Source organism: Amblyomma americanum, chromosome 6, assembly GCF_052857255.1.
Source record: "Amblyomma americanum isolate KBUSLIRL-KWMA chromosome 6, ASM5285725v1, whole genome shotgun sequence".
Classification (NCBI taxonomy): domain Eukaryota; kingdom Metazoa; phylum Arthropoda; class Arachnida; order Ixodida; family Ixodidae; genus Amblyomma; species Amblyomma americanum.
Window position 1 is genome coordinate 89,717,018 of NC_135502.1, and position 15,653 is coordinate 89,732,670.

Below are 15,653 nucleotides of genomic sequence, written 5' to 3' on the forward strand. Positions count from 1 at the left end.
GGACCTCGATGGGGCGGGGATCCACTTCGCTCCCCCCAAAATTGCCTCGCGCTTCTCTTTGAAAACACAAACAGACCGGACCGGCCCTGGACAGTCGTTTTAGCGTCTTGGGCGACACGGAAAGGAAATGAGGCACAGTCGAATGACCCTGCGAAGGAGAGGGGGAAAAAGATGGAACGGGAGCGTTCCTTTTAAAGGGAACTGCACTGAAGAGGCAGAAAGGGAGTTTTGTTTTGAAAAGAAAATGACAGCTTTTCATTAAAGGGCGGGACGAATCAAATGGAGATGCTTTTAGGCTGTCACGACGTGCTTCCTACGCAAGCACGGACAGACAGGCATGCACTCTATTTTTTTTGTGCTTAATATCTCTCATAGTGCGTTTTAAATTTAGAGAGACAGCCCGAATATTATTACTTGGCCCAATTACGTTATTTGCGTAGGTTTAAAAGCTGCATTTTTTATACAAAGCTCGAATTATTAGGTTTTTGTTATCTTGAGAAACTTCGTACTCTTTTGCTGTTGTCAGTGGCAATGACACGCAACCAGGAAACAAGGCCATATACTTCGCCTATTCTCCTAACTAACGTTATGCTGGGTATTATGTTGCACATTATGGCTAGAAGAAATTAATACCACCGCGAGGATTGAGGCAACTCCAAGCTTCGTTCTATATTTTTAACTTGCCTTTCGGCTACCCTATACGGTACGTGCATGTCCACTATAGTGATGTCTGGCCTTTGAAACAGTAATTTGCAATCGTGGCAAGTCCGCTGCATGTTTTCCTTTTTCTTATAGTGGGCGTGGTTCGTGCCGAATCCCAGTGGTTTGAAAATTATAAATGTCGAGCATAATATTGTGCCCTTCATTACTATGTCCGCGTTTTGAACTAGTTCACATTTATTATGCAGTTTCAGAAACTAGGCGAGGCATATGTTAAGCACATCAGATTAACGTATTACATGCGCAATGGAGTGAAGTCAAAGCCTTAAGTTCATTTAACGAAATGTATTTCTTGTCCCGCAACAGTTTTACTCATGAATGTGTCGGTTTCAGCCCTGCTAAAACGGACCATCCACATAAGTGCTGTATGAATCTGTGACGACACGGTTAGAAGCTGCCAAGTTAGAGAGGAAGGCATGAAAGTGGCATGGGGGTCTTACATAAGAGAACAAAGAGAATTTTGTTGCTCTAGTTGCAGTTGCGCACCTACTTATGGCATGCTAGTCTGAACCACATTCGCTTCGCTCGATGGTGTTTATGTAGTTTATGTAGGCATGAATCAAATGTATCGGTTTAGTAATATTTAGGTCGAATGCACAGGCCTGGGCGTCTTGACTAGGTTTTCCAGCGCGGAGAATGAATTGTCGTCGAATAAACAGGTAGTTGTGTTAATGTTCCTTTGCACAGGGATTTTTAAATTAAAGAAGAAAACAGTCCTTGAAAGATTGAGAAAGCACAAGGAAATGCGGTGTGACGTTGATAATTGGTTTTTTTGGGGGGAAAGGAAATGGCGCAGTATCTGTCTCATATATCTTTGGACACCTTAACCGCGCCGTAAGGGAAGGGATAAAGGAGGGAGTGAAAGAAGAAAGGAAGAATAGGTGCCGTAGTGGAGGGCTCCGGCATAATTTCGACCACCTGGGGATCTTTAACGTGCACTGACATCGCACAGCACACGGGCGCCTTAGCGTTTTTCCTCCATAAAAACGCAGCCGCCGCGGTCGGGTTCGAACCCGGGAACTCCGGATCAGTAGTCGAGCGCCCTAACCACTGAGCCACCACGGCGGGGCAACGGTGTGACGTTCAGTGATGATTTCAGGGTGAAGTTCAGCTGCAGGACAGGACAGGGGAAGATAATATGGAGCTATAGCGGTCGGGGTTGAACTCACGACCTTTGCCTGGTGCTGCCTCTGTGGCACCAGTATATCAAGACAAATCATCGTTGTGTCAGAGAAATCAAATCTGATTATGAAAATAGTGGTAATGTTCAGCTGCCTTTAAAACTTCCAATGCAACATCGAACGCAGCTGGAGCCAGGAGCTGGAGACCTCTAAATTATTTTCCATTGAATTCTTAATCGCGTGTTTCTTGCATACCCAACAACTGTGGACAAAAGCATTTTTGAATGGCAACCAGTTTATGAACGCAGTTTTTTCATATATTGTAAGATTTTACTATATCAATCAATATATCCGCACATCTCCGGTTGGCAGGCTCTCATTTTTTGCTATTAACGTTTTTGCTGCCGTCAAAAGTTTTCGCAATTGGTTTTCTATGCCCGTCTTAACTGATCGGTGCTAGTGATGGAAACACTATAAAAGAAAGATTTTGCTACACGTCGGAAGAATGGATCATTACCTTCAATATTTCCATAAAAATACCCAACAATATTCCAATATTCAAATTTTTCGTCCAAAAATGTTGGACATGTCATCACATTTCGCTCTTTTCGGTTTCGGTATTCCCGAAGCCGCCTGTTTATTCGTCCTCAACGAATGCATCGACTTCCATACGTAATATAGAAAAGCCGCTTTTACGGCATGTGTAACGACACTCCTTTGTGCCTCCGGTTGTCGCTACGCTTGTCTTGTCTGCCGGTCAAATTCAAGCACGCGCTAAGCTGTCATTGCAGTCCGACCTTTTGTTGTGCCTGTTTGGCAAGATATACAGGAAAGGTCAAAAGTTCCCAGGCCACAGGGCCTGCTTTGTAGCTTATAGTCGTCCGCTTACGGCGGCTATATGAGCTACCAGGGCTTTCCTCCTCACCCTCCATAAATTTTGACCTCGGGGGTATCGCAAACACCCCACTGCAAGGCTCGAAAGCTGTTTGGGGCAGGGGGACTTATGGCTATCGGTAACTTTCTACATCAGCAAGGCACATGACTGCTCCACGTTGTCCTGCACCCCTCATCGCATACCTTGGTCGTCCAATGCGCCTGGAGGCGCTTCATAAAAAAAGAAAGAACTTATCATTCTTCACTGATGTCCACTTGTACCGGACCGGAAAAGTGCAGTCTGGGCAGAGCCCAAGCCCACATATATATAGAAAAGATCGGTATCTTAACCGCAAGTGCGCCTAAAAATAATAGGCAAAAACGTACCGCCGCCTAATGATTCGCAATTGTGCGCAGCAGCAGAGACAGGGCCTCCACAGACACCAAGGCCACAATAGATAAGATCATTATCCGTAGCCGCAACTCCGTACGTGATTCACGAACAGGACGTGCCCTCTATTTTCAGCTCTGCCATTATTACCTCGCGCCGCTCAGTCCCCGGCAGTCAGAGCTCTATTTCGTGCCTGTCGTATATGTATACGTATATATACAGTGTCTGTCATACATATACAGTTCCTGACATATATGTACTATCGCGCTCAATATGAGTTGCAACGCGCCGTCATCGACCGGAGCTGGCTCCCTCGTCTGCATCCTCCAACAATCACTCGGAATTCTGGGAAGAAATGCCATTCCAGGAAACGACCACGCCTCCTCTCAGGAAACAGCTTGGTATAACTGAAATGCGTTCTATTTGACTGTGGTTTTCTACTGCATCCCAACTACCATCGATAAGTTCATTATATATTTCCTATTATTGGCCCAATTAAGAATTGGACTAATTATTTCACGGAAGTCGCTTGCATGAAATTGAATTCAGTTTCAGTAGTAGAATTCAGTAGTAGAATTCAGTAGTAGAATTATTAATTGGGCCAATAACAGGAAATATATAACGAACTTATCGATGGTAGTTGGGATGCAGTAGAATACCCCAGTCAAATAGAATGCATTTCAGTTAGACCAAGCTGTTTCCTGAGAGGGTGTGTGGTCGTTTCCTGGAATGGCAGTTCTTCCCAGAATTCCGAGCGATAGTTGGAGGATGTAGACGAGGGAGCCAGCTCCGGTCGATGACGGCGCGTTGCAACTGATATTGAGCGCGATAGTACAGTGCACGCGCTCTAACCGAGTCGGTTTCAACGTTTGTTGTTTCCTCTGTGCATTTGCAGAGCGAAAGCGGGGCCGCCAGACGTACACGCGCTACCAGACTCTGGAGCTGGAGAAGGAGTTCCACTTCAATCGCTACCTGACCCGGCGGAGGAGGATAGAGATTGCGCACGCCCTGTGTCTCACCGAGCGCCAGATCAAGATCTGGTTCCAGAACCGGCGCATGAAGTGGAAGAAGGAGAACAAGGCCAAGCTCGAGGCCGGCCTCGCCCTGGGACACGGGCCGCCCGAGCTCACCCACCACCCGGACCACGGGCCGCAGTGAGCGTCTCCATCGCCCCCCGCTCCAACCCACCCACCCACCCACCTGCTCCCCTTCCTGTAACTTTGCTGGCCGCGCGCACGGAGCAGATTATCGTCGTCATGCGGTGCATATGTATACACACACGAACGCCCCACGGATACCCATCGCTATACACGAGTGCCGTAGGGTATTTTCTACGATGCCCCGAATGCGAGTATCGCGTAGATCGCGCTTGGAGACACGGCGACTTCTAATTAGCGCGATGCTTGTCTATAGGCCATGGGAACGGACGAATGAAAAAAAAAAAACAAGGAAAGCGAACAATCTCGCTGTGAGAGTGTTTCCCCTCATTTCATTAGTGCCTCAAGGTGAGGCTCGAGGTCGTTTGAAAGGAAAGCTTCATTTCGCCCAGGCGCACAATTGTTGTAAAGTTGTGCATGCTCGTTTTTTTTTTTCTTACAACGTGGCATTGCGCCAAAGGTGAAAGACCCTTCGGGTGGATGGGCTGCGCGAGTGCTTGTATACATCCTGTCGTAGCACGTCACTGTTCGACCAAGGTGCTCGTGCCGCAATGGCCGCTGTACAAGGCGCACTCTTAACCGAGTCATAAACTGGCTTTGAATATCAGTGCTGCTCTAAGAGGTTTTTCTTTTTTTGTGGAAAAGCCAACAAGTGCTATGTTATTGGTTATTTTCGAGCATAGACAATACAAATCCGCTCTTCTAAGTCCTGTACACGAAAACCTCTAATCTTAGGTTCAGGAAATGTCAACACAAAAGATAGCCTGGGAATGAGGTAGGAAAAAAAAAAGCCCGCCGGTCTTGTGTTTGTTTGGTGCGCGTGTAACCTCAAAAACGTTCCTTGTTATGGTTGGATGACGGTGTCATATAATTGGAAGTCAAATGAAAAAGGCGAACCTAACGCGCATGTTGTTCGTTGTAATCATAGACAAGTCAGTATTTTCTGTCCTCTTGTGGGCAGCGGCCCAAAAGAATTCAAGCCAGTATACTATTTGCAGTTGAATGATTATCATTAGCTAACTACGATGACGGCATTTATGAAGCCACAAAATTTGCCTGAATTATCGGTTTTTATCATAGGGCAAATAAAACTGTTGGTAGATGACTTCTTCGTTACTAAAGCGAACAGTTAACTACACGTCAAACTTATTCCTTTCTTTCGCTATTGTTGGCGTAAGCACACAGAAATACCTGTTAGAGTTAATATAGCTACGTCTTAGTTACACCGATGTCTTCTCTCTGCTTTCGTAATGTCCACTTCGATCAATAAGCTGCCACAATATTTACAAGACAGCGCCACACCACAAGGCCTGCGGGTTTGATTCCATGTGCACAGCCTCACTGGCTATATACTTATGTCATTTTCAACTAGTGCACCCTGTGAGATCGGACAAACGCACATAAAATGCCGCTATGCGTATTTTTCTTTTCACTAGGCGCCGCGAATTTCGCAGTTATACGTAAGACATACCAAATATTTTCTTCACAATATTCGATTTTATTTTATAGAGGTTCGTACACTGTAGTTCTATTGTCAGGTACATTCACCACACCTCATATACGTATAGAACATGGTCAAGATGACCCTTTATAGAGGGATAAATTATTTATTGACCGCAAAATGGTCGATCACACCAGCGGGCTTACATCCCAATCGAGCTGGCTAATACGTTGTACCGAAATATACGTAACAACCGTGGCTTTCAAGAGAATCGTCTGTTTATTATTACATTTCTCACCGTCCGCGAGACGCAAAAGTTACTAAGTGCAATATGGTGGGCTAGGCTTTCCGTATCTTTCGTTCTTTCTTTTTGTCACCACGAAATATCTGACTGTGCAGTGCTGCGCTCTTTTTTTCTTTATTTTAACTTTGCTTAGAACGCCGGCAACTTTGGTTATCAAACAAGATGCACTGTTTTGAAGGGTGCTGGAAATATTTCGAAAATGAGAAGGAATTTTGAAGTATGCGATATACGTGCCCTAGGTTTCGTTCATTAGCACGTCCTGTGTATTTGTGTTCTTGTCCCTTGTGTTCACTAAGCGCTAGAAAATATGAGTTCAAACAATATCCAACTAGCCCAAGTTTCTGCCTTACTAAGAAAACCGAAATTTGAGCGCAAAAATTTTGCTTCCCTCCGGAAGATGTTGCTGCATTGAACCACAAAAATTCCGGAAATTTTGATGCTCGTGGATATTTGGTGCCAAAAATTTACCACCACTTTTTTTTAATGTTCGCTAGCAGTGTTTATCGCTAACTCCAGTGCACAAAAATACGACGTTAGCAATTCCGTAATTTTTAAAGACTTCCAGGGCATGGTACTTTTCACCGCACTTAGAAGTGTAACTAAGAACGCACTGCCAAGACAGCAACCAAGATTTGTCGTTCGTTCTCCTTTTATTTTGTTTCCATTAGGGGCGCGCCTTATCCTAGCAAGTTCGTGCATACCACTGCACGCCGCCGCCATTTAGTTCTGTGCAAGTGTGTACTTTGTTTATTCAGAACGGAAAGAGAAGACAACAAAAAAAGATAAAACGCGAGAGGACCGGTTACAGTAACTAGCCACCCAGACTGCACAAGCTTTTTTCTTCCTTTCTCTTGGCGTACGTCAGCCACTCTCTTTCTTTTTTCTTTTCCGCGAAAAAGCTACCTTCCGCCTTTTCGAGAACTCGTTAGAAGGAACGCGCAAGCGAAGCGTCGGCTTGCCGCGCTGTTCGTACACAGTCAAGCAGCGCGGGAGGACAGGGCGCCGCGTCGCGAGAACGAAAGGAGAGTATAGACGGCGCCCTACCGCGGCGGGGAGCGCACCCCCCGTCGCGAAGCTTGCGTGTAGGCGCACACAACACCTTTGTGCACCTCCAACGCCGCCCCCCCACCAAGCTGCAGAGCTGGACCGGTCACTTGCGCACCCCTTGTATGCATGCACCCCCGTTGCACAACTACTGTACAACAGCGAAGAAAAAAAAAAGAAGCAAATGAAACGAGCGAGCACCGCCGCAACCACCACCATCTTGGCCCGGGTCTGGCCCCGTCGTGAGCACAAAGTCGCACGCCGAGCGGGTAGGGTCGTCCGACGGCTGCCATTTCGCCTGGCTCAGCAGCTGCCGATCTCCCGAGAGCTTGTGTCCTTCACTGCAGGACGCCGCACAGGAACTCGCATGCAACACACACGCTGACAGCAATCCTCGAAGCCGGAGCAACTACTGCTGGCGTCAACGAGGAAGCAATTGTGTGTTCGTCCGCCCCGAGGCAACGCCACGTGCGGCACAGGGGTCGGAATCATCTCCAGACGCGATCTGGCTCGAATCCTCTTCTTCTGTCTACAACATTGCTCTATTCTAAACCGCGGGTGATGATCGATCTCCTTACTGCTGCTTCACCGTATAGAATACGTATACATGTTTTATCCGCGTGCTGTGTACGGAAAACGCAAGCGGTGCGTACTTTTTGGACACGTTCGCAACTTGAAGACGAATGCCGCCATATGACCGACGCAACATTGGACGCGATGTTGACGAGGGTGCCTCAACGGTCACACACGGCGTGCGTCGGCCGGTGTTTGGCGGCGCGCAGCGGTCACGCGGCGAACTACGAGAAACGAGACGAGAGACGCTGCGGAGACTGTCACCTTTTCCCCATGGTTGCTGCTCGTCCCGCCGCTCCATCTCCGACGCGCAAACTCCTTCTTCTGGTCCAGAGTCATCGTGAGACGTGCGACATGGGAAAACGGGAACGTCAACGTGCAAAACAACGTCAACGAGTCAAGCTGCAGCGGCGTCACCAGACGCCTCCGTCTCGAAGTGCTATAATTACAGCGCGTACAACAAGCCTGCATTGTTGTGGTGTCGCGGTCTCCCGAGAACAACCTATACGTGGACTGCGTGTACTCCTCGTGGAGGCTACTACTCGGACTCGGCACTGGACTGACTGTGTGAACAACACCTGCCGCCTTCGGGCCTCTGAACTTTGTTCGTTTCCGAGTGTGTTTGCCCTGAAGGCGCATTATACTTCGTGACTCGTCTGTGTGTGTACTGTGTCGCGTGTGTTCCGCAGCCCGCCGTGACCGGGACCGTCGCACGCGCGTGTTGGTGCGAGGCGTGTTTACGGTCGTTCTTGTCTCTCTCGGTGTCTCTCCTCGCGATTTGTGCGTGCTTGTGTGCACGCGTGTGTTTGTCCACACCCCGAAGCGAGGCAGCAGTGCTCACACAGTCTTTCTGCTCTCGGCCACCACCGCTACGTGTGTGTTCTCTCGTCGAGCCGTGCGTGTGTGCGTGTGTTCGCGTGCAGAAGTATACGTGAAGCAGCTATGTCGCGAAATGCATCATGTTTTTATTGATGTGACGCGTTGAATGCGCAAGACTGTGTGTGTATTATGCTCTTTTACTGTTTTTTTTTTTCTTGTGGTGATGAGAGGGGACTGTTGGTTGTAAAAGTAATGTCTATATGGTTGTGTCAAGGAAAAATATGCTGTGACCCTTATGCTTATCTTTTTTTTTTGTTTCTTGAGCGTACGGCTGTATCATTGTTTTTTTTTTTCGGTCTGAGAGAAAGCGTAGTAGTCGCATAGCCTTGTTCTTGTCTTGCTTCACATTGCAATCATCGTATTCATTAACTCCTGTATTTAATTTCAGACGCGGGTAAATAGACTTGAGAATACTCACGCCACCTCGGTCAGTCGTCTCTTAGCCAATGAGCGGCAGTTATCAATTCTTTGTTTCGTCTGTCAGCGATAATTATTCTGAGCACGGTTATCTGTTCGAGCAAGCTACCAGGTGGCACGTTTATGCTGATATTGGTTTTGTTGCGTTCAATTTCGCGTTGCAAGTGTGCAAAGAATAATGCAGAAGCCGCGTCGGGGGAACATTGTTTTAGTGTTTTATTTTTAATTTCATGCTGTGGTGGGCAGGGGGACTTGTTTATTAGTAGACTGAACGTCGTGACACATGGCACGGCTACATTCAGTGCAGTTCATTGATGTTGTCTAGTTGTATGCGTTCCATCAGGCGTTGTAGCTTTACTTGTGTGCTGAAATTCTGCAGATATGAAGAAAGGTCAACAATGAGTTCATTATTTTTTATCCACAACATGTTTCTCCCTTCTTCCCAATGTATTATTGTGGGGTTTCTTTCAAACGGTATTTTTGCTAGGTCCTCCCCTGAGTAATGCAAAGAGTAGTTTGCTAAAAAGGGGATGTTAAAAAGTGAAGGCGATTAAGAAATTGCTCTTTCTGAACGCTCTGTTCATAACTATACCACCGCAAAAAGAAAATAACATCATAACTCTGCGAAGAGTTTAGTGATTATGTGGCGTGGTTTAAGCACTCCGCTAAGAGTGATCCACTGCTAAAGCCTTTGTCACCGTGTGCTTTGCAATCATTGAAAGATTTTTCCTGCAGCATACCGACAGGGTAGAATGCCGAGGCCCGAATTTATGCATTCCGTTTCAGCATCACAACAAGAGTGCTCCCTCAATTATTCATCGGTCGTTTGCCTTTTGATTAGTGTTTTTTTTTATTCTCATGTCTCGCAAAACGATATCGTTGTTACCACCTTGTACATTGTAAACCGAGATTATTCGCAGTCATGTCGCTCAAGTAAAATTTGTGTACAGATCTCATGCAAGAGCCTCTGTCGTGTCTTTTTCTAGCATGACGAACACAACATACATAATACAAGACGGTCATAACTGCGAGCAAACTGCTCTTCAGTTACAAGCGCAATTAATAGGCTTCCGGTAAAAAAAAATAAATATTTACCAAAGAGGAGTAACAGCCGAATGGTGTCCCTATAAGTGCTAGAAACAAATTGAAATTTTGCCACAGTTGAGAGCATCGGTCATTTTATTATTTCTGTGATTACGGTATCAGCAATGTCGATTCGCTCGGAGTACCTGTTTCATTTAGTGTCTACATAAAAGAAAAAAAGATTGTAGCGGATTTTGAGTAAACAGGAGCAGTATTTTAACTAGTAATTGGCCTTATTTATTGGTACCTTTACATTCGTCAAAGCTTCGCAAATCCTCTTTACTTTTATTTAGAATGTTGATATATAGAAATACTAATATCTAAGGACTGCTGTTTTTTAACCATGTCAGGACTGTTCGAACCTTGAGTACGAGGATACAGACAGTCCGGTTTAAGGTGCGCTACCCAAGGAGCTTTAAGATCGAGACAAAAGTGAAATATTTTAGTCAGAAGGGCAAGCGCACGCCTATGCGAACGCGCAGCCAAATAACCATTGCTTTATTTTTGCTCCTAATTGCATATGTCACCAAATTCCTTCCTCCGACGTTTCCTGTCTGCGTGCTGACTGCGCTTTCACCAAACAATTTCACGAGAATCAACTGTAAAAATAAATGCCTGCTTCGACGTTTCCTGCACCTGAGCGCGCAGAGCGCGCCCGCTTTAAAAAATACCTGGAAGCAGCAGCGGCGCGGAAACATGCCCGGCCGCACGCCGAAACGTCTCGCCAGCCTCGCCTCCCGTCGCGCGAAGGGGCCGAGCTGCTCGCATTATCCGAAGACGCGCCGCTTTTTCCCGCACAGCTCGCGTTAGACAAGAGCCGAATCATCGGCGCCGATAGCTCCGAGCAGCGCGTCATCATCGAGCACGAGCGTTCGGCGATGAAAGTGCGCTTTTCGAAAGCCACGCCGTGACCACCGCGCAGCGATCGTCCGAGAGAGCGACCGTTACCGGCGAGCCGACAGACATCGACGAAAGCGTCGGGAAGCCGCCATGTTGGGAGCGTCGGCGCCGCCGCCCGCTCCCTGTCTGCGGCGGGACGCTCTTCGCTCCGTCGCTGAATGAAGGACGCTTGGGAGACACTTCAACGGTAAGTGCGGCATGCCGATATCTGCGGACGTCGTGCGAGGCATTTGGGGGGGTGTGACAAAAGGCGTTGTTGCGCACCGGTGCCCTCGCTTTTTCCGTTTGTAACGCGTAATGGGCTGAGCCGTGAGGCGGAACAACAATACGGCTTGCACACTGCACGGAAGCCAGGTTATCACGCTGCTTGTGTTTGAAACGCGCTTTTGTGGCTTCGTGCTTGTGCTCTGGGTTTTCATGAAACGCGAATTATCGATGCTTCATTTTCGCTATTGCTTCAATCAAATTATACGACGCTGAACGTTCACAGTAAGCGGTAATGAGTCAGTATAAGCGGAGTGATGGTCGTATAAGCTTAGTAATGCCCTGATGTTGGTATACATGACTACTGATTACAGTTTGGACGTGACGCGGGTATATATGCTTCAGATAAATTCTCTGCTTGCTTGTATGGTAAAGCATGGCACGAGGCAAATCTTTGTTTTTATTGGGCATGAGCGACCTACCAAAATAACTACATTTATGACAACCAGAAAGCTTTGAAATGATAGGGAATATTTACTACCTTACAACTTGATTAGAGTGCATTTTTTTCGTTAGTAACCTCTGTCTTCCTTTCTTTTTCTTTCATATAGCTGTATAGTAATTGCATATGTAAGTGGATATCATATTCGAACCGATTTATCAAGAAATGTGGAATGAAAATAAATTACTAGAATGCATTAAGCTGTCAACTCTGTATTGATGTTCTTTACATCTATGCTGAGCTTACTTTTAAATAGTTTTGTGTATTGTTTTTTCGTGTATATCACTGATGTCCTTTTGTACCTGTAGTAACATTTCGTGCACAGACGGGCTTCGCAGCATCAAAATGAATTTTTTTGTAACTTCGCTTGAGAAATGAATTCGCTCTCAGTAATCATGATTTATGCTTTTGAAGAAGTTCCAAAATTAGCACCGACATAGCCAATTAATTTTACGTGCTATTTGAAGAACTTTGGCTGCAACAAGCGCGAAATCATCTTTATTTGTGAATGATAAGTTTTTCATGAGCGTGCTGTGCTAAAACACCGAATTCTTAGGCTTTGCAGTACATTTACAGGGTTGTGTTTCCACTTTATACAAGTATATACGTCCCGTGAATTACAGCAGCAATGCGTGTACTATTGCAAAAAGAAGCGTAGATCACTCGAATCAACCCGTTTTCGTTTCAGCGTTGTCCCTTTTACGTGAGCGTGTAAAGAAAAATAGTTTGACCTCTATGTGCCTCGTTCGTTGTAATCGTTTTGCAGGGCTGGGCAAGTGTTTCGTACCAATGCGACCGATTACAAGAACTGAGCAGGCAGCTGCGCAGTGCGTCAGTTGGAATTTTCGCCAGTGTTTACACTTCATGGTGTCGGTTGAAACTGACCCGCGATAGCCATGTCGATAAGCGTGCTAACGATAGCCTTACTGACAGTTCATACGAAAACGTTGAAAACGGGCGAAACTTGCATTTCTTGAGTTTATATCAAACCAAACGTGCTTGTTTAGGAACCATATACTTCGGTTATTAGCAGACGTTGCTAAATTTTTCGTATATAAATACTAGCGTAGTTCATGAGCGCTCTGTTTACAGAATGCACGAGTTAAGTATCCCTTTTTAGCATAATCGTGCAGTACCGTAACACACCAAAATTTTCAGTGCTTTGCCGTTTCAACAAATGGTACAGCTTCTCGTGATTTTTGCTGCTTATTATTGTTTCATTTCATTCCGAAAACTTCAAATATTGCATCGTCCTTTGTACCCTTATTTATTTCGGCGAGAAAGCGCTCAGGCGAATGAGTCCGCAATGACATTTCACTGTCAGAATGAAGTCACTATGCTTAACGTGTTTGAGGGCGCATACTGTCATGACAACTAAAATTAACTCATCATTGCATAAATATTTCGAGGGATGCAACATTGTAGCAGCGGAGGAGGTGCAAGGCGTTGTGCCAGCTATATTATGTATAGCGTGATAATTTCCAGGATATGCAGTTATAAATACTGATCAAATAGCTTCCCAACAGCTGTCCGTGCTTGAATGTTCCAGTCACCACCCAACCTGTAAGCTTTACAGTTCACGAGTACGTATATTGTAAACTTCGAATGACACCTATTTTTTCGCTGCTTGCGACCAGCTTTTTTCATACAAAACTTCAAGGTACTTCTTGGATGCAAAGCATCGTCATCTCGTCGTATAAAAACGCCGCTTTGCACCCAAGTCCGTCTTTTTATTGGTTATGCCTTTCGCGGGGTGGTCTATTAGATGTTACCCATACGTGTAAAATATGTGCGCAGCAGCTTTACGCCAGTCCCCAGCCATCTCATTCTCATCAGCTCTGAAATACACATCTTCCTTAATGACAGTCCAAACAAGTTTAAAGATGCACCTGTTATGGTCGCAGTTTCAACACTGTCCACGCAAAACCGTTGGGTATTTTATGTCAGCCAAGCATGCATCACGTTACAAAGGAATATTTGAGTACAATTTCAGCACATAATGCAGACACTTTATTCACAAAATGAGCACATAAACCAGCTCCTTGAAACGTTCGGCAAGAGCGAAATGGTTCTTGTTTCATGCCGTGATTCCTTGCAGTTATTCAGTGTTTCTAGAAATGTATACCGCGCTCAATATTACTTGCGACGCTTCCGTAGTCAACGTGCTGAGGATTCTGCTTTAACAGTAAAATCATGCGCCCCTGTGTACAGGGATCCCAAGTTGCACTAACATTGAGTGTGCATTGTTGTTTGCAACAACTGGTAAATGTACAAATTTCCAGCAATGCTGGGCTGCTGGGCTGGCAATGCTTTAAGAGCTGATCTCTGGCCACAAGGGCCTAAGGCCGATATATATATATATATATATATATATATATATATATATATATATATATATATATATATATATATATATATATATATATATATATATATATATATATATATATATATATATATATAATGTTATAGCTCTCATATGATTACTATTTTTATTCGTTAATGAGTGCAGGTCTTTCTGAAAAAATAAATTAATTCAGGATTAAATAAATTTGATTAATTCTGGGCCATGTAATGAAACTTTCAAGTAAGATCCACTTCTGCGACCAGAAACCAAAAAAAAAGGAAACGAAGCAGTGCTGTACATAGTAAAACCAAACCAAAGTTTCATGTTCGCGAATTTTGTGGTCTGGGAACGACCTTACTACACGTTAGAAATTGCGGCGTGAGCGATCATATCATGTTTTACCGCGTAAAACGATGTGAACTTATTCATACACGCTAAGAATTGCGCATAATATATTAAGATGTCTATCTAGGTCGGCAACCCGATTCGCCACCGATAATATGACCACTGTGTGATTAAATTCCATGTTGTAAGCTGTAAAAGCAACCGGTAAGATGATTATATCCCTCAGCCTGTGCGGCGGCGAGCCTGTGCCAGTGTAAGCGTGACAAATCCGCGTAAAGAGGACTGCGACGACACTGTTCATATTATACGGGGCGGTGCCGAGTCACAATATTGGTCGACTCCCGCGCAATGGTGGCAGAGCGGGGAGGGTTGCGAGTGACGCTTATGCAGCCACGTAGAGAGTGCGCGAAAAGTCCGCTGAGATTCGAGCCACACAGAAGAGGGCCGAGATTTCGGGTGCACGAAAGAGTCGTCGTTCGGGGTCGTAAACGTCTCGCTGCTCGCGCGTGTAGACACACAACACGGCGTCGGCTCCGCTCTCCAGTACAACGCCGGCGGCTCTCCCCTCTACGTCGTAAAAGTTTAGGACGTCGTTGTGGCCTGGCGCTAAGTGCCTTGTTCACCCCGGTTCCCCCCCCCCCCCCCCTTTCCCCCTTCGCTCACCGTGCTTCCGATATTCGCGATCGCTGCAGCCATTCACAGAGGCTTTTCGGCATTTGCTCGGTGCTAGAAGCGTCGATGCTGTGGAGGGATAGGTGTAAGCTTTTTTTGTAAATTGTTCACACCCGTGAGATGGTCCATTTGTCACACTTCACAGACGCGCTTGTACGCTCAGCATGCCTCTTTATAAGCCGTGAGTGCCGTTGTCTTCTTAGTCGCCTGAAATGAAGCTTGGGTGCTACTAAAACTGCGAACTTCCCTTGCGCCTGCGATGACGGACGCCTTGAAGAAACGGGACGTCTATGGAAAGAGGAGAATAACAACAACGTGAACAAGAATGTTGTTGAGTTTCTGGAAATCAAATACAGGTTGAAGTACTCTGTCCTGCTGAAGAAATTTGACTATACCCTATAACGCCTCTGTCATTTTTTTTTACCACATCAACCATTTATCGCCAATTGTGCAACTTATTGCCATTGATGCCCAGCGTAGAAAAGGCTTTAGTGATCTTTAGTGATCGCTATGGTAATCAAAACATTAGCAGTCCTTTAACCTATTGGCTGGTCTGGCGGCTGTAGGTTTCCAGTGTAACAGATATTGGTCGAGTCTTTAGTGGGATCCTTCACGGTGGAGTAGATTTGTTATAAGGGAGTAATTACTGAGTGGCATCCACCCAAGCGCAGCCATACGGC

General features: G+C 45.8%; 1 protein-coding gene and 1 long non-coding RNA gene across 7 annotated transcripts in view; both read left to right on the top strand.

The window, feature by feature from the left end:
* LOC144093834 (uncharacterized) overlaps nucleotides 1–9,876 on the top strand; it is a 229,270-nt gene extending 219,394 nt beyond the window's left edge. For 4 of the 5 annotated variants that reach the window (XM_077627553.1, XM_077627554.1, XM_077627552.1 and 1 more), the window contains one exon: nucleotides 4,001–9,876. In XM_077627553.1, the coding sequence (XP_077483679.1) occupies nucleotides 4,001–4,263 (263 nt within the window). In that variant the 3' untranslated portion in view covers nucleotides 4,264–9,876. The remainder of the gene's footprint in view (nucleotides 1–4,000) is intronic. The other variant, XR_013306337.1, reaches the window with a different exon arrangement.
* An 807-nt stretch (nucleotides 9,877–10,683) lies between these two features.
* Nucleotides 10,684–15,653, top strand: part of LOC144094827 (uncharacterized) — a 155,594-nt gene continuing 150,624 nt past the window's right edge. For both annotated transcript variants that reach the window (XR_013306591.1, XR_013306592.1), the window contains exon 1: nucleotides 10,684–11,090. This is a non-coding gene — a long non-coding RNA (uncharacterized LOC144094827). The remainder of the gene's footprint in view (nucleotides 11,091–15,653) is intronic.